At 39.6% G+C, this 24380-nt stretch overlaps 1 protein-coding gene across 5 annotated transcripts in view; it reads left to right on the top strand.

The window, feature by feature from the left end:
- The window catches only part of LOC121632310 (AT-rich interactive domain-containing protein 3B-like), a 63845-nt gene extending 42764 nt beyond the window's left edge, over positions 1 to 21081 (top strand). Inside the window, exons 5-9 of one of the 5 annotated variants that reach the window (XM_041974068.1) lie at positions 13884 to 14067; positions 16981 to 17255; positions 18264 to 18563; positions 19262 to 19354; positions 19454 to 21081. In XM_041974068.1, coding sequence (XP_041830002.1) covers positions 13884 to 14067; positions 16981 to 17255; positions 18264 to 18563; positions 19262 to 19354; positions 19454 to 19656 — 1055 coding nt within the window. In that variant the 3' untranslated portion in view covers positions 19657 to 21081. The remainder of the gene's footprint in view (positions 1 to 13883; positions 14068 to 16980; positions 17256 to 18263; positions 18564 to 19261; positions 19355 to 19453) is intronic. The other 4 variants (XM_041973990.1, XM_041973812.1, XM_041973904.1 and 1 more) reach the window with 4 other exon arrangements.
- Positions 21082 to 24380: the final 3299 nt, after the last annotated feature.

Below are 24380 nucleotides of genomic sequence, written 5' to 3'. Positions count from 1 at the left end.
ATTGTAAGAGGCAGATTGCAAAGTTAAGTGAAAACCACTAGGATCTCTGAAAAGAGAGAGGGAGAGAGACAAATGGCGAGGTGTTTTTCCCACCTTGGTAAGGGGCCTCTAGGTCTTGAAAGGAAAGCAACAACGGAAGGAAAACTTACGAGGGATTCCCATTTCCTGCCTCCGCGCTTAAAAACATGCCTGTGTGTGCGCTAATGGTTGAGGAATTTTAGCAGCTGTCCTAAATAGTGTCAGTGAGTAAAGGGGCCCATTGATGGGCTCTATATTACAGAAACGGTTTCAGCCTTCACTCTCTTTGCTCTTATTACTGCTCCCGTCACACCAAATCATCAGAGGGCGAAAGAAATATTGTTCCATCTACTGTTGGATCCCCTTTTGTTACCCTATTGATATATGTACCGTTTGCTGCTTGTAACATTAGAGAAGGATCTCAGCCTTAATCAACCAGAGAACCTCATGTATATTTTAATCATCTGTTGCAGAAAGAAACATTAGCTAATGGCCCGACATGTGCATGTAATATAAATGCATTAGGGCTGTTCAAGTTGGAAGAGTGTGCATAACCCTGATGCGTTATGGAGATGTCACCGTTCATTAGATCCATTACAGGTTTTCCTGTCTTAGTCCCACTCGCTGCAGCCCAAAATCCTAAAGCTGGTTTGAAGCTTTTAACCACCTTAAAGGTTGAGATTGAGTAGATGGGTGATTGTTTGTTATGGTTTAATGTCTATTTGCTTTGTTATTGGGAAAAGGGCGTTTGGGACATAAGGTGGGCCTGCAAGGGAGGTGTAAGTGAGGCGGTTGGAGGAGTGGGTGCACGATGAAGAAAAAAGACGGGAAGAAAATATGAGTGATGCAGCCAACTGCCTGTCAGTGCTGTCCACTTGAGATGATTAATGGCCCCGGGCTCTGATGGACAGAGCCAGAGAGAGAGAGAGAGACTCCTGTTCATTGAAATCACCAGTCAAGAGGTGGGGGGGGGGGGTTAAAAGCAAGAGTTTCTCCTTCTCCTCTAGCCAAGAAACCCCACACGTTGCAGTCAGCTCAGGAAAGATCCATCCTTCTTAATGGGAAGTGTAGTTTCAGCTTAGGAGGGACCACATGGTGTGCTATCACTGCTTTAGAGTTACTTTAGGGGAAAATCCCTACATTCCAGATTTAGGCCTGTTAATAGTAATAAAGCGGTAAGAAGGACTTGTCTGTGTCGTTAAGATGTTGTGGCCTTGATGGGGTTAGAGCTTTATGGAATTAGAGGATGGGTTGAAAATGGAGGAGAATGGAAGATGGCAATGAATAAAAGAAATTATTCTTATTTAATTGCACGTCCACAGTAAAATTTACTATGAGATGCTCTGTTTTCCCCCATAAAGCTGCTGCGTAGCACACAGGAATGTGTTCAGGAGCCATGTAACAAATAAAAACTGATGACCCTCAGCTCTGTGCGGCTCAGTAATTTGGTGTTATTACATTCTCTTCTGAGATAATAGAAAAATACGACACAAAGTAAAAATTAAAAGAAAAATGATCTGCAGTAAAAACGTGTATGTCTTTGCTATGTTGTTTTTTTTTTTTTTTTTTTTTTTTTGTTTGTTTGTTTTTTCACCCTCTGTTGATTTTCATGTCCAGATTTAGCTGAAATCTTTTCTAGTATTTGTAGTGTGGGAAAGGTAGCCTACCAGCAGGGCATACATGGAAGTTCCCCAACTGTAACCCAGAGACCAAGAGCTCTGTCCACACCAATTACACCATGAATGGGCTCTGGGGGATCCATGTATGCATTATATTACTCCCCTGGTCAGCCCCACACTGGCCCTCGTAACAGCCAGGCCCTCTATACAAACACCACACCACAATAGGAACATTCTCTGGCTCTTTGATATGGCCTCATTTTCCTTTAGTTAACACCCCACAACTTCTGGAAAGTGGCAGCACCTGGTTGGTTTAACAATAAAAACACACGGTATTGTGCACATATTTGTCCATTTTAGATGAAGTGTTAGTTTGAGGAATAAAACTTTAAATGCAATCTCAGACAGTGCAGATTTATGGGGCAATGGATTATTATGTTTTTAGTTTGATCAACAGATTTTCCTATTCTGACTAGTTTCTTTAAACTGATACATAAGAGGATTTATCTGTCTTCTTTGAGGCCAAATAAGCATGTTTTACATTGAGTTCAATAGTAACATGTAATGAGAATCTGACATTTTGTCCTCTCATCTTTCCTTCGGTCTTGATCTCCTTCCTCCTTCTTTGCCCCCACCACATTCTCCTTCCCCCTCTGTTTATTGTGCTACAGTTACAACCACTGAAACTTGATAACACCATGGGGGATAGGGGTGGAGGGCCGCACTGCGGCCTGCTTGGTGAGGCTTGGGGGGGAGTGGCTGGATTAAAGGGCCTCCTGTCCTACACGGGATGATTAATGATCTCTAAATAAGTGGGGGCCGTACTTTTTGATAGGACAGCACTGACGGACAGCAGACAAGGGAGTGACCGTCGCGTGTCTGTATGTGTGAAAAGGGAGAAAGCACAGGATGAGGGATGAAGAGGGCAGACATGAAAACCACAGAAGGCGACAAGGGCAAACAAGGTGCCAGGGTGACTGAGCAGAGGTTAAAGGAGACATCAGGCAGCTTGTGGCCATGCTCTTTCATTCCCCTTTTAAAGCACTTTGTCAGTGGGCTGAAGCCGAGCTTGCCAGTCAGACAGGCAGATAATTGGGTGAACTAGAGCAGGTTGCAAAGGGGGCTGATTCTCAGGAAAGGATGGGAACCCAAATGATATACAGATGCCAACCTCTGCTTTCTAATCTTTGCTCTAGATTCCAGGAGAAGACTCCAAAAGAAGAGGCAGAAATGTTCCTTTTGAATGTTTCCTACCCTGTATTTGTGATCAAACATTTTGTGGCTTCCATCATGAGATATATATATATATATATATATATATATATATATATATATATATATATATATATATATGTCTGTGTATATATATATATGTCTGTATATATGGGCTGTGAGATTGTCTTTAACTTTGTGACACTCCACCCAGTGGCTGGTAAATTACAACCCAGCCTTTGTGGAGCAAGCATCTGTAGTGGTAACGCTCTTCCTTCAAAACAAAAGGAAATAGTACTTTTCCTGATGGTTTTTTTGTGTTTCAGGGATGTCAGATGAAAATCTTGAGATTTTGTTTGGTTGTTTGTTTCTTTCCACTCAAGGCTATTCTTTGTTCCTCTTCCTCTGTGTTTCTTTATCCCACCCCCTTCTCTCTTTGCCACGATCTCCCTGTTATTTCCTTTGTCATTTAGCCAGACTGTTGGACGGCGACAACTGCCTCTGTGTTGTCCATTTTTAATTACGACTATTCTGTACAGGGATTTGAGACTTTAAGCTTCAGAGCGGGAAGATTCTTAATCACCATGCTTATAAGTAACTGAGGAGGGAGGAGGACCAGTGTAGGTCTCAAGCAGAGTCATCCATTCAGCAAAGTTAATTTGTTAGGTCAGAAAATAAACTACCTTTCGTGTTTCTACAAACATTAAATGAAAAACGGGACAAAAAGTTGTCTAGTAAGCAGAAAGAGACCCATTAACTGGATGGCTATGATTTCTCCAGGGAAGAAAATGATTTTTCAAGTCAGAAAAGTTGGAAATTATATGTTAAAATAATCACCAAGGAACAAGTAAATTAAAACACAAACATAAGTGGAAAAAATAGGATAAATATATATACTAACATAAGATAAGATAAGATAAGACACCAGTATGATAGATCTTTGTATTGACCTGATTTTCTTGTCCAGGATCTAGGTCAGTTACACAAGCTGAAAGATAATTTAACAATGTCATAAATCAGGAAAAGACATGGTATAATAAATTAATTTTTTTAGTATTCTAGTTATGAATTCAAATTTAATGTAAAACCCAGATGTGTTTACATAATCTTTGAGTACATTGTACTCTTTCCTTGTAGGGGCTTTCTGAAGCTGTTGGTACATGGAACTCTCTTGTGATCAACAAATTTCCCAAACTTCTATCTCTGCATATCTTCATGTCTTGCTTCTCCATCTGTGTCCTGTGTATGCTCTTAAAGCAATGTTTCCTGCCCTCCACACCCCCTTGATGGATGGTATGAAATGCATTACAGCCCCCAAAGGAGCCCTACACCAATACAATAGCCCTGAGCTCACTTCCAGCGCAGCTCTGCAGCACTGCTCCATAAGCCGCACAGTAACCAAGATGTGAGTGCAAAGGGGCCTAATGGAAAACGAGGGAAGAAATGGATGTGAAACACAGATGCTGTTGTGTCTTTGCCACTGAGATTGATAGAGTTTTTTTGTTTGGCATACAAAGTTAAAGCTATTAGTTATTTAGATGTGACAAGATGGGTTTTCATCACCTGCAAGTGTGTTATAAATTATCATTATGCTGTATAAAGTATGTCATGATTCATTTTCCTATATTTTAATGTCTTTAGCTCATAAAACCCTTAATCTCTTGCATTAACGTTTAAATGTAGTATTTTTTTTTTCTGTTAGCAAGCATCTTTAATTATTATAGGAAGAGGAATTAAAGCATATTGTGCTGTTCTTAAGTCCCCCCACATTTAAAGCATCAGCTTAATCCTTGAAAGGCAAATAAATCACTCACTGTCATGGGTTTCAAAGCCAGTGGTAATAGGTATTAGTGGGAAGTAGAATTTGCAAAACAGGTTAATAAAATCCCACAATATCTCATGTTTTGTAACATATTCCTGTTTCATCTCAGCTTATAGCAGCTCATGCGTCTCATATTGATCGATGGTGCTGCACTCGCAATGCTGATGGCTTTATCTGTCAGTCTGAGCTGCCATTGGGTGAAGTTTGCAGTGTTATGAAACTTGCTTTAAGGGACAGAAAACTCACTAAAGGCCGCACTTTCCTGTGAGAACATTGTCACCTTTGTAACTTCTAAACCAGCAATATTATTCAGACCTGTAACCTTAGCAACTTGTTTTATCCTCATGTAAAATCTCTTTTTGTCCGTCTCCAGTGTCCCTCTCTAAACCCTACAATGTTTATTATGAAAGCTGATTTATTTAAGACCCACTGACCCTGCGTTTGTGACTGTCTCAAACTACAGTAAGAAAAAGATGCAGCTTATGCCACCTGTGATTATCTATTGCCATGTTACTGTGACATATACAGTCTTGACAGGGTCAAGCTATAGGTCCACTTTTCTCTGACTTAATTTTCCAGTTGAATGTAAATACAGAGCAGAGGTCATCCACTAAATTTTACCAACCTGGAAATTTAAAATTTGATACAAAGACAATTATCAGAAAATATTTAATTTCAAACGTTGCTTTACCTTCCCTCCTCCTCCCACGTTACCCAAGCATGGTAAAACTTAAGTTGACATTTTCCACTTGCCATTAAATGTAAGGCTTGCTCACAAATTTAATTTAGCATGATTGTAGCTTGGTTCTTAAATCCATTATGATCTGCAGTGCCCTGTAAGTCAGGATGCGTGTGTGACTGCGGTACTCATTCATTGCATCAGGTTTAACTGATTAAGTCAATTGAAAAGTTGATTTTAAGAAAGGATGGATCAGTGAGAGATGCATCAAAACACATTTGGTTTTCAGCCATTTGTATTTTTAAAAACTATGAAACCTGAAAAACAAGTCTTTTTTTTATACACACACACACATACACTGCTAATTTTTCACGCAGCTCTCTTTGTTCAGAAAGTGTAAAAAATATTACAAATTATATAGAAAAACATATATTTAATAAAACTGCAATGAAGACAGAGAAATTGTGTTTGCATACTACATCCATGAGTCATGTGTGACTAATGCAACAGGTTTAAGTGGTTGATTTAGTTTAACTGCAGGGAAGGAGCCTGTGGCGATTAAGACATACAATTATCAGAAAAATATTTTCTACATACATATTTTCTTTTCTCAATAAAAACAAAACAAAAAAAAAAACATCATAGTGCGCTTTATAATTTCATAGTTATTGTGAAGTCTAATCTCTTAATTATAGAATATTCAGATTACTGGACTCACAGTGATGCATTCAGAGCACTGGCCTGTGGCTTGTAAATTTCAGATTAGCCAACCATCCATTTCATCATTATATACATTTTTACAGAGAGGGAAACACCCATAGATAATAGTTGCTTACTTTCAATAAAAAGGCTGCTGGGTGGGGCAGCAACCAAATGTATGATGAGGAGGAAGCACTCAGACGCACTAATAGATGGATGCATAAACCTGTGCAGTCAGAAAACCGCTCAGTAATTTTCCTTTTCATCAAAAATAAAAATAAAAACCTTGAGCAGAAGGGGGGAAAAAAACAGCTATCTTAAGCAAAAGTGGCAACATTAATTTGTCAGTTTCCCCTTAATCACCTTTCCATTACATTAATTATATTTGGAGCTTTTTTTCTGGATTTTCATTTCTAAATGTGATGACTTCAGTCTTGTACACATTCTGTAACATTTCAATTCAGTGAAATATGCAGTTGTTATTATAATTTAACATTTTATTTTTGGAGGGGGGGAAGGGGGGGGGGGGTTACAATTTTCTTATGTGTGAAAACCCTGATATTCCTTGTCTGACATATGACAGACACTAAATACAACTCCCCTCCCCCGACATCCTTTAGAAATTGAAATACCGGTGACCCTGAATAACCATGAGCATAAGAAAGCTCAGCCATTCTTCAGTTTGTCCATCCGCCCATCCATTCATCCATCTCTGTTGGCTCCATATCAGCCAGCGCTGATTGGGGTCTTGTCAGTTGATCTGCTGGGTCTCTGGGGATGAAGAGGACTTGGGTTACAGTTGGAGAGGCCATCTCACTTTTCGCGCCATCCAACCTTTTCAATTCCCTTCCCCCCCATCTATTTCACCAGGTGACCCATCCTTATGACCCACAGAAAGAGTCATGTTTCTCTCTCTTTTTTGTCTTTCTCTGTGTGTCTGATGACATCCAGTTCACTTTTAAGATTCTTTCTGGAAGCTTGGCAAGATTAGGCCGATCATAGAGAGAAAAAAAGATTGAGCTTGTAGTCATGTAATTCCATTTCTAGTAGCGTCACTGTGTAGTCTGACCTGATGTGTGGACAGGAGGCAGCAGGATTTGTTGCAGCTGACCTTCAGGATATTTGCCAGTTTTTCTGTTTTACACCACAGATGGAAGCAGTTCAGCGTGCACAGAGGGCAGCCCCTTTGTTTACTGGCTGTCTGCTATCCATAATAACTCTTCTTAAAGAAGCTCTTCTCATTGTTTCATGAGTAAAAATGGCTTCAAATGAATTATCGGTCAATGGCTGTCTCCCTTTGTTTCCCTTGGTGTTTGTCTTTTGAGACGAGAGAATATGAGTAGAGAGATGGAGATTAACTGAGCTGAATCAGAAATGGGTTTGTTGGATTTTTCAGGAAGTCCTGCCATTTATTCATTATTTTATCTGTTAGGGGACACATGAGGTAAGCTGGTGTTAAAATCATTCATGCCTCTGAGCTAATCTGACACCTTTAATGCTCCGCCCTAATAAAGCATTAATATTGTTTTTATTGTCACTGACAAAACTTTGAGCTGCATTGTTTTATATCTGCAGATGGATTTTGGTTTATCTATATCAGGGGATCAGATTTTAATGTGTCCTGTGTTTGCGGAAAATAACTTATTTTTTTCTTTTCTGTCTTCTTTTCATTTTCCTTATATTTCTCTGTTATTTCAGATTAACTGCTATGTTGACATGACAGGTGTTAAACCTCTGTATCTGCATCTGTAGAGATTAGTAGCTAATAGATATTTCTGAAATGACTGTCCCTCAATTTCTATCTGTGTGTGGACCAGCTGTACCCTTAACTTCATGCTTGGAATAGCATTGGATCTATAGTGTACTGTTACATTTAAGTTCCCTTATGTGGAGGGTACATATCTTAACACTTGATATGAATTGGTCTGACATGCGAGTGGTGGCTCTGCCTGCACTAAAGATAGCAAATTCCATCTACTCAAGGCTTTTTTACCTTTTATGTCCCTGGCTGTGCATTAAAAATAAAACAAACATGCCCCAGCATACAGCAGGGTCTTGACAATATGCTGGCCTGACGTATGAACATATAAACCAAACAGCCAGGGGCTGCCTGCATAAAGTAAACTCCCAGCATGTGGAGCCCAGGCACTTGTCTGTCCTGTCAGCGTCTCTTTGCCTCATGTTAAAGAAGGATTTGACCTGATCTCTGCTGCTATTCCTTAAAATTCCTAAAAACATGAATTTTAAGACAATAACGGCAATATGGCGGGCAGAAATTTGCTTTAAGAAAATCAAAGACCTTGAAGGATCAAGATTTTTAATATGTAACGTCATAAGAGTGTGACAAGGAAGGGGGGAGGTAAAACCTTCTCTGGCAGCAGATCATTTAAAAGCAGAAATGAATAAATATTACACTGCAGTATTTTATAGTTTGAAATGCATCAGGCTGGTTTACACTTTAATATAATTAACGTCTCTTCTGACAACTTAGAAAATACTTAGAAATGACAGTTTATCATCAACAGATGTTTTGGTTAATTAAGAGACTTCAATTGACCAGAGGAAATTATCTAAAGTGCACAGAAGTGAGACCTCTTACTAGTTTCCCATTTGCTGTGTAGAATTAGGGATTGGGGTAGGGGGGAGCATGAGGCAGAGGAGGAGGAAGGTGTGGATGGGTGGTGGAGTGCTGGGTGCTCTGAAAGGACTCAGACACTGCCATGAGGCCAGAGGCTGTTTGTGTTGGCTGACACCTTTCTTACAGCAGTAATCCAGTCTTTCTCCAGCTGGCTAACTACTACACCTCCCCCTTCTTTCTTCCATCTTTCCTTCCTTCCCTCCTAAAGGCAGTAAAAAAAAACCTTCCCACTTTATTTTTTTCTTGTTTTTTTTTTTTTATTTTTGTTTTATAATCACTCTGCTTTATTGTTTCTCCTTATATTTTGATTGGCGTATTAACAGTCTGATAACAAGAGTAATCAGAGGAGGTAAAGCAACCAAACTCTACAAGATGATGTTATTTCCTTCTCTCCCTCTCCTTTTTTCCTGTCTTTCTTCACTGTGGATAGCAGTGAAACCTCACACCAGCCAGTGCTCATTCAGTAAAAAATTCATTTCCTGTGTGTTGGCCGCTGTAAGGCTGTCGCCTTGTCTTTTAATTATTTAAAGAATGCCCATCAAGTGAAGTCAGCAATATTTAATTTACCACCACTGGCGTCAGGGGCACCCAATTGATTTATTATAGTAGGCCTTTAATGTGAACAGCTGTTTCCTGCTAAAATTAGGTCAGGGGTCAGATAAAATGACCTTGTTCCTTTTTTGAGGGAGATCACATTGAGATAGAAAGCTGGAGCTTTAATGTAATGACAAAATGATCATTTTCAATTTAAGAAATTCTTAATGAAATCAACATTTTTCTATTAAATTAAAAATAAAAAGGCTTTTTTTATTACATATTTAATTATGTGCATGTGCAAGGTTTATTTTCATGTCTTCCTCTGTCGGGACAGATCTTGGTTTCTGTGCTGTAAATGCATTACGCAATGTTATTTGAGGGCAAACATCACAGGCAAAGGATATCGATCATTTTCACACACACACTTCCAAATATGAATCCTTCAAAGGCATACTCCTTACTTTTTCTTTCCTGAAGGCTAGCCGTGTGGCTCTTGTGTTCACACTCGAGGTTGGAGGAAAGACTTAGGGAGTGGTTCAGGGGCCCTCAGCCTCAGCACTTCCCACCAGAGCAACCTCTGACCCCTGATGCCATTAATCACTAGGCTCCTGATGGCCCAGTCCCTGGGGGAAAATCAGTCCAGGGCAAAGGATGATGGGAGGTGAAACCTGCAGCCAATTACAGATTGGCTCAGAGCAGCCGAATGGAGAAATCAAGGCTTTACAGAGAGGTGAAATATCCAGTAGTTGCTTCCTTTGAGGCCTTGTGTCATGGCGTGGTCTTGTATAATTGACCATTATATTGCATCTAGCTTTCTCTAAATAAAGTGAGGCAACAGGTTTGCAGTTGAAGCAATGACAGCAGCCATAGAGATTGTCTGTGAGGCAGAGTTGTAGTATTATGATCAAAAGAGATGTTTTGGGCTGGTCTAATTAAGCCTGTTAAGGCTAATTGTCTCCAGGGTTAAAAACAGCAGATGTTGGACCGCAAAGGCACAGTGGTTTTCCCAAATGGGGGAACTCTCTGCCGAACTGCCCAAATGTTGTTAATGTGATTTTTGGTAATTACGGTGTTATCAAGGTGCTTTCACATGTGGTCAGGTCATTTGAAATGTGAAACCTGGCTGAAGCCATGTGTTGACAAACTAAATAAATGTTTTTGGTTTCTAACCCACCAGTGCATCATTTCAGATGTACGAATTCAGCAGCTACTTGATTTCTTCTCTTACGTATACTTTTTGATTACTGCTGCATGAAATCAGTCACGTTTGTGTCTTTGTGCGGCGATGGGCTCTTAAAATAGCTCCTGGTAAATGCATAAAATCAGATTTTGATTTGACAGCAGACGGAGACAAAAGCAGAGGCGTGAATTAAAGACTAGCTAACTGCTGATCTGTCACTCTGGGGCCACTGCTGTTGTCTCATTTGTTGTGCTGTCATTGTTCGCGAGCAAGCCGGTATGAAAACATGGCTTCCTGCTGACCTGCAGTTTAATGCACACATCAATAACCCCTGGCTGATCTCTGACCCCTGTTGTTGTACTAATTGTTTAATGCAGGATTGATGTCCAACGCTGCATTAGATAACTGACTAAGCACTCCTGGTGAGAGTTCTGGAAATTTTCTTCAACCGAGCCATGAAATGAAAGCTCTGCCAATGAATTTTCTTTACCACCTGTTGATAAAGCAGATTGTATGTTCAGTGCAATACACAGGACAAAAAGATATTTTTAAGATGAGCATTACTTTGTTTGTAGATAAATTATGTTCATTCTGATATAATTTTGTAGAAGTTGATTTTAAACAATTACTTTTATATTTTTTTGATTGATTTATAAAATGAAATAACTATAATCTGGCATAGCGATAGCTATGTATCCAGTCTTAAAATTAAATTTAGAGAAAAAGGACACTGGTATCTTGGAAAGGGCCCATCTGTTCTAACCTTTAATTAATTCTATATCATAGATCAAGTTTTACAAATTACATCGGTCATTTTCACAAATACATTACTACATTGCCAGTAAAGGCAACACCTGTGTTTAGCTAGTTCATAAAGTAATCAAGTGCAATCTTAGACACCTCATGATTTCATTACGATTCACGGTGCTTCTATTCGATTATTAAACAATTATCAGGATTTTCACTGCATATGTTTTTCTGATATGTGTTGCTTGTCCAACTGTGGTTGTTTACCAATAAATAAAGTTTTGTTGAGTTGATAGTCAAGGGGCTACATCATACTTTTAAATCCATTCAGTATCCATTAATTCAAGTAAAACAAAATTATTTCAACTCTGTTATTTATGTCAAACCATAAATAAATCCAACAACATAATTTTTGTATTATGTTAACATTTTTCCATGGACTCTACGGGAAAATGTGTTTGCAGTAACTAAAAACAATAACAGGTGTTCTTTCTGTCTGGTATACGTTACTACTACTAGCTACTCGGTTAATAAGCATGCGTAGCACAGAAAACTGCAAATGGCCCATCATTTCAGCACCACTGACTACTCAGAAAGTGCGTCAGCATACAGTCGATTGTGACGCCACAAATTAGTTTAGTGTATTATATTGCACATTAACTGACTAAACTTGAGGGGAGATGCACATGAAGTGTATGAAACTACTTATAATACAATTTTTCCTGTTAATCTTTTTTGTGAGGTTGTAATGTAAATTAAATACATATTGTAGCATTAACTTATTAGCATCCAGCGCCTTCTCCCAAACTGCGAGGTTGAATGTGTAATGATTAACTTTTAAATAATATTGTCAACTAAACTATTAAATATCATTGTACCCTATCGATCAAAGAGGAATACATAGCTATGCCATTTTGATAAAGTAGTCTAAACCAGCAGACAAGGCTATAGTATGGAATTATTCTGACAATGTATGTCAAGCCATCAAGACTGGCAGCTTCTTCTCTTCCAACCTGGACTTAGAACACATGAGATGCTGTAGCATGTTTGTAGTATTACTAATATAATTTATTTTGGATTTAAACAACTTACATATGGAATAGGTCTTGTCCAGGCCTTGTCTGTTCTCATGTCCATAAAAACCAGGATGTTTCCAAATGATAGCCTGCAAACCCGATGAGTAAATCTCACGCTCCGTAACAGTGGCTAAAAGGCTAGCTGCGGCCTTCCAGTATCTCCATTTACTGGTTGCCGTTAGGACATTTTAGGGAGACGGACCGATCCGTCCCCTAAATATGTCCAGGAGGCACACGCGACTTTTATGTTCTTACCACACTTAGTAGCTGTGTTCCTGTCATTTAATCGTTATAAAAACAATCACTTTTGAACATTTACAAATCGTAATTGAATCTGCATGTGTTGCATCAATTAAAATCAATATGTGTATGTATATATATATATATATGTGTGTGTGTGTATGTGCGTGTGTGTGTATGTGTATATATATATATAAAACTTATTTTCTTAAAAATAATCTCTAGTCTTTAACCTTTTAACGTGCAGCCCTCAAAGTTTGCTCACATACCAAAGGTGCACAGTTAACATAGAGAATGAGCAACCTGTGATTTTTAACAAATGTCATGTTAAATGTTCACAAAACCTCATCCAAAGAACTGTTTCTATATAGCTGTCTTTAAACGTTTTTTTTTTTCTTTTATTCCCCCTGTGAACACTGAAGTAGTGAAACCCTTAGTTCTGTTGCCGCCAGCTTCCAAATGATGGATCAGATCTTCCTGATCCTCCTCACTGTACCAGTCCATGGGCTTGCATGGTCCCTTTCCACCTGACTTAAAGACGTGTTTCTAACTTAAGTAAATAAATCAGGCTAATCTTCATGGCCTGATCACACTGCTATTTTATAAAGTCATTAATGAATCCAATTCCAGGTTAAGAACAGCCTGTAGATGGGCTGAAGGATTGGATTAACTGTGAGGGCAAATCTGTGCGACTCTTGCACTGAGTCCAGCAGTACTAATGCAGAGGGGTGTAGATTTACTCAGTACAATCCTCTAAACGAGCTTCATTATACTGCTCTATCCCACAACCCCCTCCACCGTCACCCCTCCCACCCACTGCTGCCTATGGATTAGCAGGTTGTCACAGTCCCCCTGTTCCCTCCTCCTGCTTCATGCTCACATTATTGCACATTGCACTTTTTGATTCTGTGGGCTATGGGACCCACCCCCTGACTCCTCCCTCCATGTTCTCCCACCTCCTCCCCTCCCCACGCTTCCCTGCAAGCTTCACTGCAGATAAGCTGTTGACAAGATTAATGCATCTGTATCAAAAGTCTAGAGCCGCTTTGCTTTGTGTTGTTTGTGAATCCCCTTTTCCAGTTCACGCCAGATTGCCTTAACTGGGGTAATATGTTTTCAAGCCAAATTTAATAGGCGTGCAGGCAGCCAGCTCGTCACCCTCTTCTTACTAGCACTCTGACAGCAATTAGATCAGTATGAGGTCACAAAATAATCCTGGCTGTTTCAGGATTGATCGGTGGGTGAATTGATGAGCTTGAATTCCTCCTCTTCTGCCATTCTCATTGTAGAGGCTGTACACAATCATTTTGGCTGCCATGTTTTCTCCATAGCAAATCATTCAAGGTGCCTAAAATTATTCTAAATGATGTGTGTGAATTTTACTGTATTTATTTATTTTCTAATTTACTAATATAGGAACCCCGGTCAATCGTATCCCCATCATGGCCAAGCAAGTCCTGGATCTGTATATGCTTTACAAGCTGGTGACAGAGAAGGGAGGCCTTGTGGAGGTTATCAACAAGAAGATCTGGAGAGAAATCACAAAGGGACTCAACCTGCCTACATCCATCACCAGCGCTGCTTTCACTCTGCGCACACAGTAAGTCTTTGTATCACTGTAAAAAAAAAAAAAAAAAAACAAGAAACAGAATAATTTAATCTACTGGAACTAAATCAGGATTCTCAAGTGTGTAACCTTTTAAACTGCAAACAATCACCTTTCTAATGCAATACGTGTACATAGTATTAAGCAGGGCTCACATGTGACACATGTCTACTAGAGCTGATCTTCTCCTATTTTAATCGGTGCAGCTGTCTATGCAGGTCACCTAATGGTTCACCTTTTACTTGTGCTAACTGACAGAGACAAAGTACTCTGATACATGCTTATGTAGCAGAGTAATCAAATCAAATCAACCTTGTTTTATTAAGCATTTTTCACACAAAAACTGTGTTTTACATAGTAAAAACAATTTTAACATATGTACGTTATATCCGTAGAAATGTTAATATGAATATTGCCTTTGTGTTGTGCGAGTTTATTTTCTTCGCTCACCTTCCTTCCTCACTCTCAATCCCTGCGAGCATTACATCACACATAGAGTCCATTGATTCCCATCGATGTATTGATGTGATTTGGGTCAGAGTTCACAGTGACTTAAGTTGGGGTTTGACTGACAGCTTAAATGCTTAGCCTCATCTAAAACTCTCGCTCTCTTGATGGAAGCCCTTCAGTAGGAGTAACACCTCTCTATCTTCACTAGCAGCAAATATCACTAATGAACCTTCATGTATTTTTAATGTTGCTAGGCTGATGTGTTGCATTGCTCTGCAAACTCAATCTAATGGAAGCTGCTGTCTTTCTTCTTATTGATCCTCCATACTGGTATTCCGCCATTATGGCAGTCAGCTCTGTAATATAGGGGTGTTCATTTATGCTGAATTTATGTTGCACTAGCTCATACCTCGATAATAAAACAGACAGAGTTGTGTGTGGAAAAGATGGTGCAGAAATTAGACCAAGGGTGTCCAAAGTCAGTCCTTGAGAGCCGCTGTCCTGCAGGTTTTCAATGTTTCCTGCTTCAACACACCTGACTCAAATGAAATGGATCCAACAGCCAATTAAGTTTTGCACTTTTGTTCATTTGAGTCAGGTGGTTTTGAAGCAGGGATACATCGAAAACCTGCAGGATTGTGGCCCTCGAGGATCGGAGCTGGACAAAGTGCAAAGTGCCTATAGCTGCCCCTCATTTCTTTATGTTTTACTTCCAAGCAGCCAGACCTTGAGGAGCCTTGAAAAATAGTCCTCCAGGCTTTCTAAAGTCTTACAATGTTTTTTGTTTGGCTGCTTTTTTGCTTATTTTTCAATCTTTGCACTTGACCATTGTCAGAGAAATGACCTATGAATCATCCAAGCATAAAAAAGACATCTAATTTAAGGGATGAACCAGTATCTTCTCTACACATAACGAACTACTTAGCTAATTAAATGTAATCTTTAGGCACTTTGTTTCCAAAGGCCTTTAAAAGGTTTAGTTGCATCTCCAAAAAATGCCAACTATGACACGGTTTAACTAACATAAAGTAGTATGTCTGCACCAACAAGATGATTTCCAAAGCAAAAATAGCTGAAAACTGAATACATCAGCAATATATGTAGTATATCTTTAAAACATTTGAAGTATTGAACAAGGTGTGGGACCCATAAACAAATAAAAACCGCAAGTTTTGTAAAGTCCTTTGAGAAGCTGTGAGACATATTCCTTAAGAACTGGCAGCTGAAGATTCAGACTGGTCATATTACAACTACCTTTAGTATTAACCTCATTCTGGGGTTTTTGGTTTTTTTTTCTGTCTTATATTAATTTTTTTACTAATGTTTTGTTGCAAGATTTAGCAGTTATGTTATTCGTCTATTTAAAAGATTTGCTTGTATGTTGAGGAGAAATACATTTATAAAGCCTGATTATAGAAGAGCAGCCAGTTTACTGCAGTAAATAAAAACACTGGGGATGAGATAAAAATCAACGCGTTTAAAAAAAAAATAATGGATTTAATCAGAGTTAGCGTTCCAAAGAATGCGGGATGTTTGTCAGCGATTGACAAAATTTCTGCTACACCGATTACACTGATCCACATGTCAGAGCTTGGCTAACGCAGTGTTGACAACCATGCGATTTTGGCCCTTTATTTAGAAACTTTTCAGACACATCTAGCGATTTTTTATTTTTTCCTTTTAAAGCAACTAGCAACTTTTTTCTGGTCTTATTGGAGACTTTTGCAGACTGACTTGAAAGCACATTTCCTTTTCTCAATGAGCAGCGCATACTTCTGCAGGCCCCTCCCTTATCCAGAAGCAGTCACAGGAGGCTCAGTCCTCACGCTGCAGCAGTCCCAGCTCCCAGATGCATTCAGGGTAGGAGACGTTCACCTCTGCTCCACGACCAGACTGAAAATGAAAAGCAGTCGCCCCTAGTTGATCCCACCCTGACTTATGGTCAGATATTAATGCTTATTAATGAAGAGTGTAGATGAAAATATTTTAAAATTTAAAAGTAGTGTAACATGTTGTCGACTCTTAATTAGAGAACCGCAAGAGCTGCTAGTTAAAGTTCTTAAAATGACACTTAAACTTTAGGTCTGTTCACTTTTTGGCCAGGGGTATTCTTTTTGTACTGTTTTGAATTGAAGTACAATTAAATACATTTTTCCAGACATTAGTAGAGCTTGAGTTTAAATTATTAATGTCTGTGTCTATTATTTGATTCAGCTGTCCACTAAAATCCATTAAACTACAAAAAAAAGTTGCTTTTTGGGGCAACTGCTGTTATGTGATTAAAAATAATGAATTAATTACAAAGCCTCTAATTAATTAGATATATGTTCTTATAATCCAACCCCTAATTAATACACTTTAAAGTTCAATGTATTTGTTCTGAGAACAGGCTTTATGTTCATATGTACATACTAACTAAAGGGTGATCTTACACTCTGTGTGTGCTTTTGTCTTCAGGTACATGAAATACCTGTACCCATATGAGTGTGAGAGGAAAGGCCTCAGCTCCCCAGGCGAGCTGCAGGCAGCCATAGACAGTAACCGACGCGAAGGTCGTCGTCCGAGCTACAGCAGCAGCCTCTTCCGCTTCTCTCCCTCTCCCAGCACAGCTCCCCACATCCTCTCACCTCCCAAGATGCACCTTCCAGGTCTGGGTGCAGGGACCTCAGTGGCCCTTAACGGCCTGCAAGCCTCACCAGGGTCCTCTATGAAGAAAGGTATGCGCTTTCAAGGTTTGTAAATTAACACTGACTCACATTTGGACTCTGAAACAGTTTAGTCTTTATTTGAAAATGTGCATGTTATGATTGATAAATGAAAATATGTGAATGCAGATGAAACGTGTAGAAGCACATGTGAATGAAGATTGTGTTTCCTCAGTAAGTTGAGGATGGGTAAATAATAACTTGATGGCTGTCTGCTTTATGTGAACATTGTGGGTTGGATTGTTGTACTTTGTCATGCGTGAGCATTGGTAGAGAAATACTGCCCTCTGTTGCAGTCTTTAAAAACTACAGGCTACTACAGACAAGAACAGAAAAATACTCTAACTCATTTAGCTTAATGCTTTTTCAGGCATTTCGAGTTTTAGTTTTTTGTTTTTTTTTCTTTGTCTAGTCAGAGCTCCTTCTTTGGCCTGATTTTTCCATGTAAATGAAGTCCCACTTGAATCTTACTGTCTGTTTGTGTGTGTGTGAATTTTTAGTGATTTTAGATGGCTTTGAGTGTGTGTTTGTATAGTCCATCCAGGTGTTTTAGGGTCCATGTGAACCAATTCTGCCTGAGGCTAATGGGAGCACTCACCTTTTTACTACTGATAAATAACATGGTTCCCACACCAGGAGGGACACTCCATGAACTTTGAAGCTTCCAGTCCACATCAAGAGGATCCTGTTGATAACTGTCATTACTCTGCTGTGTTATCTGAAGTCACTTTGACTTGGTTGGAATGCGGCTCTGCTGTTGACCCCTACAATATCCATGTTTTGGTTTGATTAATGGGCTGTTTTACGCGCTGCTCATTTTATGTGATCACACAGGGTGGCTTGTGGTTGCTGTCGATTTTTTTACTGCTTTGTATGACTGAACCAGCTCTGCTTTGTCTTAAATCTGTGCCTTTTAGTTTGGGGAGTTTGTGAAGGAAACATTTCTTTTGAATCCAGTATCCTAATTGAGCAGACTTAATTGTTCATTTCTGGCTGGATGAGAAGCGTGACTAAGATGGACCTGTATTCATGCAGGTGATCCTCGTCTGTCTCTTCCAGACGACCTGACCCCTTCAATCATGGCAGCGAGGCCTCCCATAGCGCTGTCATTGGGACAGCAGCAGGTTGCTGGCTTGGCAAGAGCCGCCACACTGGAGCAGCTCAGAGAAAAGCTGGAGACCAGCGGTGGAGGAGAGGGGCCAGATAGAAAGATGGCCCGCCTGGCAGAGGAGCAGCAGCGTCTGATGCAGCAGGCTTTCCAGCATAACCTCCTGGCTATGGCTTCCCAAATGCCCATGAACCTGCGCTTGGGAGCTCCTACCATCACCACCAGAGGTCAGTGTTGCTGTAGTTTTAAAGAGACAGTTGGAAACAGGAAATATCAATTGGACTTGTCTACAATATTACTATATACAAGCTACACTAGTTAGATTTTTTTTATCTCGTATAGAAATATAATTTGATTGTTTTTTAGTTTGTTTGTATTTATTCTCATATTTATTTTCAGTAGAAAGCATCAGGTACAAATATATATTAACAAAAATAATATGAACAAAACAGATAAACACAAGAAAACCCAGAACAACAAAAAGAGAGGACAGAGGGAATTCGTTTGACTCATTATTAAAAAACATCAATAAAGTTAACTTGAATGTTGAAAATGAACCATCTCATACAGTTTATACCCTTAAAGCATCCAGTACCATTCTTTACGAGTCATTAAGATTTTTCAGTTTATTATTCATAAAGGGGCCCCATTGCTTCCAATATGTCTTTGTTTATCATTCATTTTAAACATTAATTCTTTGTAGTTGACTGAATGATTTCTGTCCATCATTCAGTATAAATTTTAGTTTCCATTGTCAGTACAATCCTACAGGCTGTAAACAGGGCAAGCCTGCACAGCTTAACCTTTTCTGGACCTATACCTACCCAACTCTGGACTTCAGACCTTCTTTACTCAAATTTAATTATAATTTCCAGATGAATATTAATAAAATATTGACTGTGTTGTGTCATTTGTGTTTGTCCAGATGAGAAGCAGCAGGACATGTCTCTGAGCATCTCAACCAGTGGAAATGCCAGCATCACTGTGTCAGTGGAAGTTAATGGCACAATCTACTCAGGTGGGTGTTTTGGATGATTGTAACTGTTTCAAGAAGTATAACTTCAACCTTTACCTTAACTGTGACAAAATAAAAATGATGTTTCCCTCTTTCTTAAAGGAACCCTGTTTGCCCAGAAGTCTGCTGGGGCCCCAGGACCCGCTATGTCGGCTGCTGCTGCTGCTGTGGCTTCAGCCTCCCCTGCTGGAACCAGCACTAGCTTTGGCTTCTCTGCCCCCCAGGTTCAGACCCTCAGCCCCACATCCTCTTCCTCTTCCAAGGGTCCAAGCTCAGCTGAGCCGGCCCCCAGCGGGTCACCCTAACTGAAGCCTCCCTTTTCGTTCCTGCGCCCCAGGCCTCTGCTCTTCTAAGAGGCCCCCAGCATGAATATACAGTACAATGAGAAACCGATAAGAATAACAAACTGTTGCACAACAAATACCTCATCAACCCTGTCAACCTCTTGGCTGTCCAATCATGAACATAGAGCCCGAGAATATTATATGACGACACATGCCCAAACGCACTGCTATGCATCTCATCCAACACACACACGCACACACACATTATCAAAAATACATTCACACGACCACAAACACACTACACACTCATACACATGATAATCCTAGTGTACATGCTAAACACAATCAGCTCAGCCAAACCCAATGACAGGTGTATTCACAACTGAACTTGAAAAGTTTTATCTTAGGACATTTTGTTTGTTTGTTGCCATTTTGTTGTCTTTTTGATTTTGTGTTTTAGAATGATTTTAAGTTGTTTTTTTTCTCTCTCTCTCTTTTACATACCTCAAATCAAGTAACCTGCAGTGGTGTCTTTACCTCAGGAGCTGTAGTATATTTAACCTGAATCAGCTTTATTTTTGTATTCTTTTTGACGTAGTTGCAATCAGGGGAAGCCGGGTAACTCTCACCAATGGAACCTCACGTACAGAGCACCCACCTCACAGCAATAGGCCTCCAACCCAGGCCACTCAGGTTTATTTAACTCACTGTAGCATCTTAATGAACTCAAGCTTGGTGAATGATTAGATGCTGTAGATCAGCATATTCAATACCTCATTTCATAACTGCCTTCAGTTAGGATCAGGTGGAGTCCATTTCAAAGGTTGGATGTACAATTCAGTTACTTGCAGGTCTGCACAAGCTGTTTTTAAAGGACTAGCGCACAAAGCAGAGGGAGGGAGGGAAAAGGGGGGGTAACAGCAACTCTCATTCACTAACAACCAGCCCAGTAGACCCCCAAGCCCACAGCTCCACCCTCAGAGGTACGGAGAGATGATACTGAGGCATTACAAGCCACAACTACAGAATCTAAATGCAAATTTGAGCCTGTTGTCCCCCGTTTTGCTTGGGTCCTTCTTCCAGCTACAGTTGCTGCGCTGAATGTTGAGTAGGATGGCGTCATCATCAGTACATAATTGTCAGACCTCATACTGGCGTCTGGAGGGCGTCTCTCTCAGGAAGCAAACTGCAAGGAATCACTGCTAATTTAAAGAGGATTCACATGTGAAGAATGCACAAGACTACATGACTGTTTCAAGAATACCTCATCGGACTCTCTAAAAGGGGGAGCTACACTACATTACCTCGGCCGCAAAGCCATTGAACTTGGCGCCACAAATCCTGCCTGAACTGACACTGACATGGACAGACTGACACACTGCGGGTGTTTTTTTTGGGGGGGGGACAAACAGTTGGGAGTGGCTTGTTATCTTTCACCTGTATTTACTTGTAGAACCTGTTTCATGCTTGCTTCTTATTGCTTTTTTGAAGGGGGGTGGGTGGGTTGTCTGATGGGCGTGATATATCTGCATTGTTGTTGTTTTGTTTTTTTTTGTAGTTTTTTTTTTTTTTTTCCAGGGAAAACTAGCAGAAAGGCTTGTCTTCCCTGGAAGTTTGATTTGCAGGATTGTTAAATGGTCAGACAACTTCAAATCTGACCACAGACTCAGAAGTCACAGTTAATGTCTTCTTCCAGGACAGTTCTGAGATGATATGCATGTGTACAATCATGTGACCAGTGTTATGACACCTCTGGTTATTGCACAGCTAGATACCAAAGACTAATGCATAGTTGGTTTTCCTCACAATCCTTGATGCTGTGGTCCATGAAGAGGCAGCTCCATGTCTCTTATAGGCTACAAAAAATGCCTCTCGATCTCTTTCTTTTTTTAACCAAATACACCTTCAGGTGAGCTTTTGTGAATCCATCGTCTTTTACAGACTTCTCTTTCTAGAAAGTAAGAAAGTATGAATTAAAGTGTATTTAAATTCTTAGAACCGATTACATGGCTCGCAGATGGTATTAAAGGCCAGAAAATGTGGCCTCGTGAACCAATTTACTTCTGAACTGTAGGACATTTTGGCTGTGGCTGTAGTCCCCTTCAGTAATTTTACACAGCCCACATTTTTAGTCCCTTTCATTAAAACACACTTCCTGATGATCCACGCACAGCAGAATTATATTGTACCTCTTGATGTAAGATACATTTTCCTGTTAAGGTAATTGTTTTTAACACCAGAAAGGATGAAAATGGATTTTCTAGCTTTGCACGTGTTGGATGTGAGGCATTTAACTGTGTAGAAAGCTCAGTGATCAGGTGGGCATCCTTGGTGCTTTTACTAGATTGTATTTTTAGCCATCATGTGTCAGGTCTTGCATACGTTACGCTGTAAAGATTATAGTTGAGGATTGTCGAGGGCACTGCAGTTAGGCCCTCGGTCTACCCTTCACAACTCTGAAGGACACATAACTGTGTTTTATAAGGGTGAGAATTATAGATGCTGCCTTAAAAGTAGTTGCTAGTGAGATCTGATCAGTGCAGGTTTCACCTTTCAACTAGCTGGGAAAAGTCTCTCTCTCTTAAAGTTTAATCCTTTAGGAGAGTCATTACTTTTTCTTTTCTGGGAATTTCATCAGACTTTGACATCAGTTATCAATCATGCTGTTAACAGCTAAGTTTTATTTATTTGAGTGTTGTTTTTTTTCTTTTGTCCTCATGGACCTTGTTTTTAGTAACAGTTTAAGCTTAATCATTTAGGCTGTGTAACTAAAACACTTTCCTCTTTCTAAGTCCAAGCTGTCTTTCGTCTGCTATAGTGTAGCCTCACTGCCTTTGTATGTTTGCGTGTGTGAGTGTGTGCAAGCGGGTTCACTATATAGTGAGAATATATGTAATAACAGTATAGATGCTGCAGGTGGTGGTACTGTTGCATCTGATATAAAAAGAGAAGGGATGTTGCAGAAACATCAAAGTTTTGATTACTTTATTCAGATTAAATGGGGAAATTTCTCTCCAGCATTCATCTTACAGTTCCAGTTTGCTCACTGGGAACTGTCCGGCACAACCACAGTCATCCTCTGTTGTCAAAGAGCACTTTGTTGGTCTCTGATCACAGAGTGGAAAGTGTTGAGGGTTGGTCATTCACTTTCCCTCTGCGGTGCATGGGCTTCGAACCAGCAGCCCTCTGGTCACTTCACTGACTTGCAAACATCTGCCACCTGACTTGCTGCGTGGAAAAGTTGTACTGTGATGTGTCTTGCCTGTGTCATACAACAATACCTCAGAGCAGTGGGCTGTTGCATTCGATGTCGAAGCTGCATTGAGGGACGAGTACTGACGGAGGCTGCGGTCGCTTGGCTGAATGCTTCTTTGGATTTGGTGTTGCATTTTTAGGTTTTTGTCGTCAGTAACTGCAGGCGAGGTCTCGTCACTCAGGAAGCTGTGAAGTTGGAAGTTTGCGGAACCTTTTTGTCTTTTTGATTTTGGAGTAAATTCAGTTTTAAATTGTTTAAAAACTAACCTGATCTGTGTAAAAGCAGGTGCATATGCAAGTGGTTATCGAATACCTCATTTATCAATTTTATGTTGTTGTTTTGGCTTGTACAATGCTCCGTATATTAATTCAACTGTGGGGTTTGTGCATATTTTTGTACTGTTATTATTAATATGGACATGATAATAATGTTATTACTGATATTATAGTTTTCTCTTTGATTAAAGCAAACTAAAAGGAAAAAAAATGGGACAAAACACACAAATGCTTGTAAAAACTGGTTTGTGCTGATTGTATTTAAGAGGAGCACTTTTCCAAAGTGGTTTTCACACATTCAGTTTTGTTCATATTAGTTAATATAAAGATATGGTTCTCAGGGCTTTAAACTTGTATGTCATGATAAAGTTTTACTTTATATCTTACTTCCTTCTGTGTGTCTGTTTTTATTTTTTATTGTGTTTTAATCAGAGGTGGCGAGCGATTTACACCGGTTCCTCTTTATCTTGTATCCCAGCTTAGCTGCATCACAAAGTAAGGAAGTTGGTTCACACACTTGAACAAATAGTCCGCAGAGGAACAGGGTGTGTGTTATTACCACAGCAAGAAGGTTCCTGGTTTGAGCTTCAGTTTGGAGAGTTTCTGTTGTGCTTTTTCTCTGCAGGTACTTCAGCATCTGGGGTTTACTCAGTACGCTCTGCCCTCGTCTGACCCTGCACTGGGTTGCAGGGTGGGTTTAGTTAATGGATGGATGGAAATGTTTCAAATTGTTACACAAGTTAATGCAACTTTTTCACGAAAGTCTTTAAGAAATGCCTCTGATTATTGAGCTTTTAGATTTTCTTTAAAGTGTCTGTGGTACAACAGCTTTCCTCAGACACAGTAAACTAACTGGTATGTAGCTTTCAGGATATGTCACAATGCAAGTTGTGAAAGGATTGTCAGCCCTGTCAGTGTTTGAAGAGCTCGGTGTTTTTTTGTTTTTTTTTTGCAGTGCATGATGAAGTGTCAAGCTTGCAAATCCTGAGGTAATGCAACTGAGACGACAGAAAACAATTATGAAAAAAAGTAAATGAAAATAGGATTTAATTTACATTTAAAAAAATAAAGGCATACATTAGATTATTTAAAATCTTTTCTGCAGAAAATTTACACAAAAAGGAATGCTGATGTAAAAAAAAATAAAACGAAATTTAACAAATTCATACAACTGTTAAAGACATCCAGCCAAATATAATATTAAACAATATTCC

Source organism: Melanotaenia boesemani, chromosome 1, assembly GCF_017639745.1.
Source record: "Melanotaenia boesemani isolate fMelBoe1 chromosome 1, fMelBoe1.pri, whole genome shotgun sequence".
NCBI lineage: Eukaryota > Metazoa > Chordata > Actinopteri > Atheriniformes > Melanotaeniidae > Melanotaenia > Melanotaenia boesemani.
This window is presented reverse-complemented; position numbering and strand designations above follow the sequence as displayed.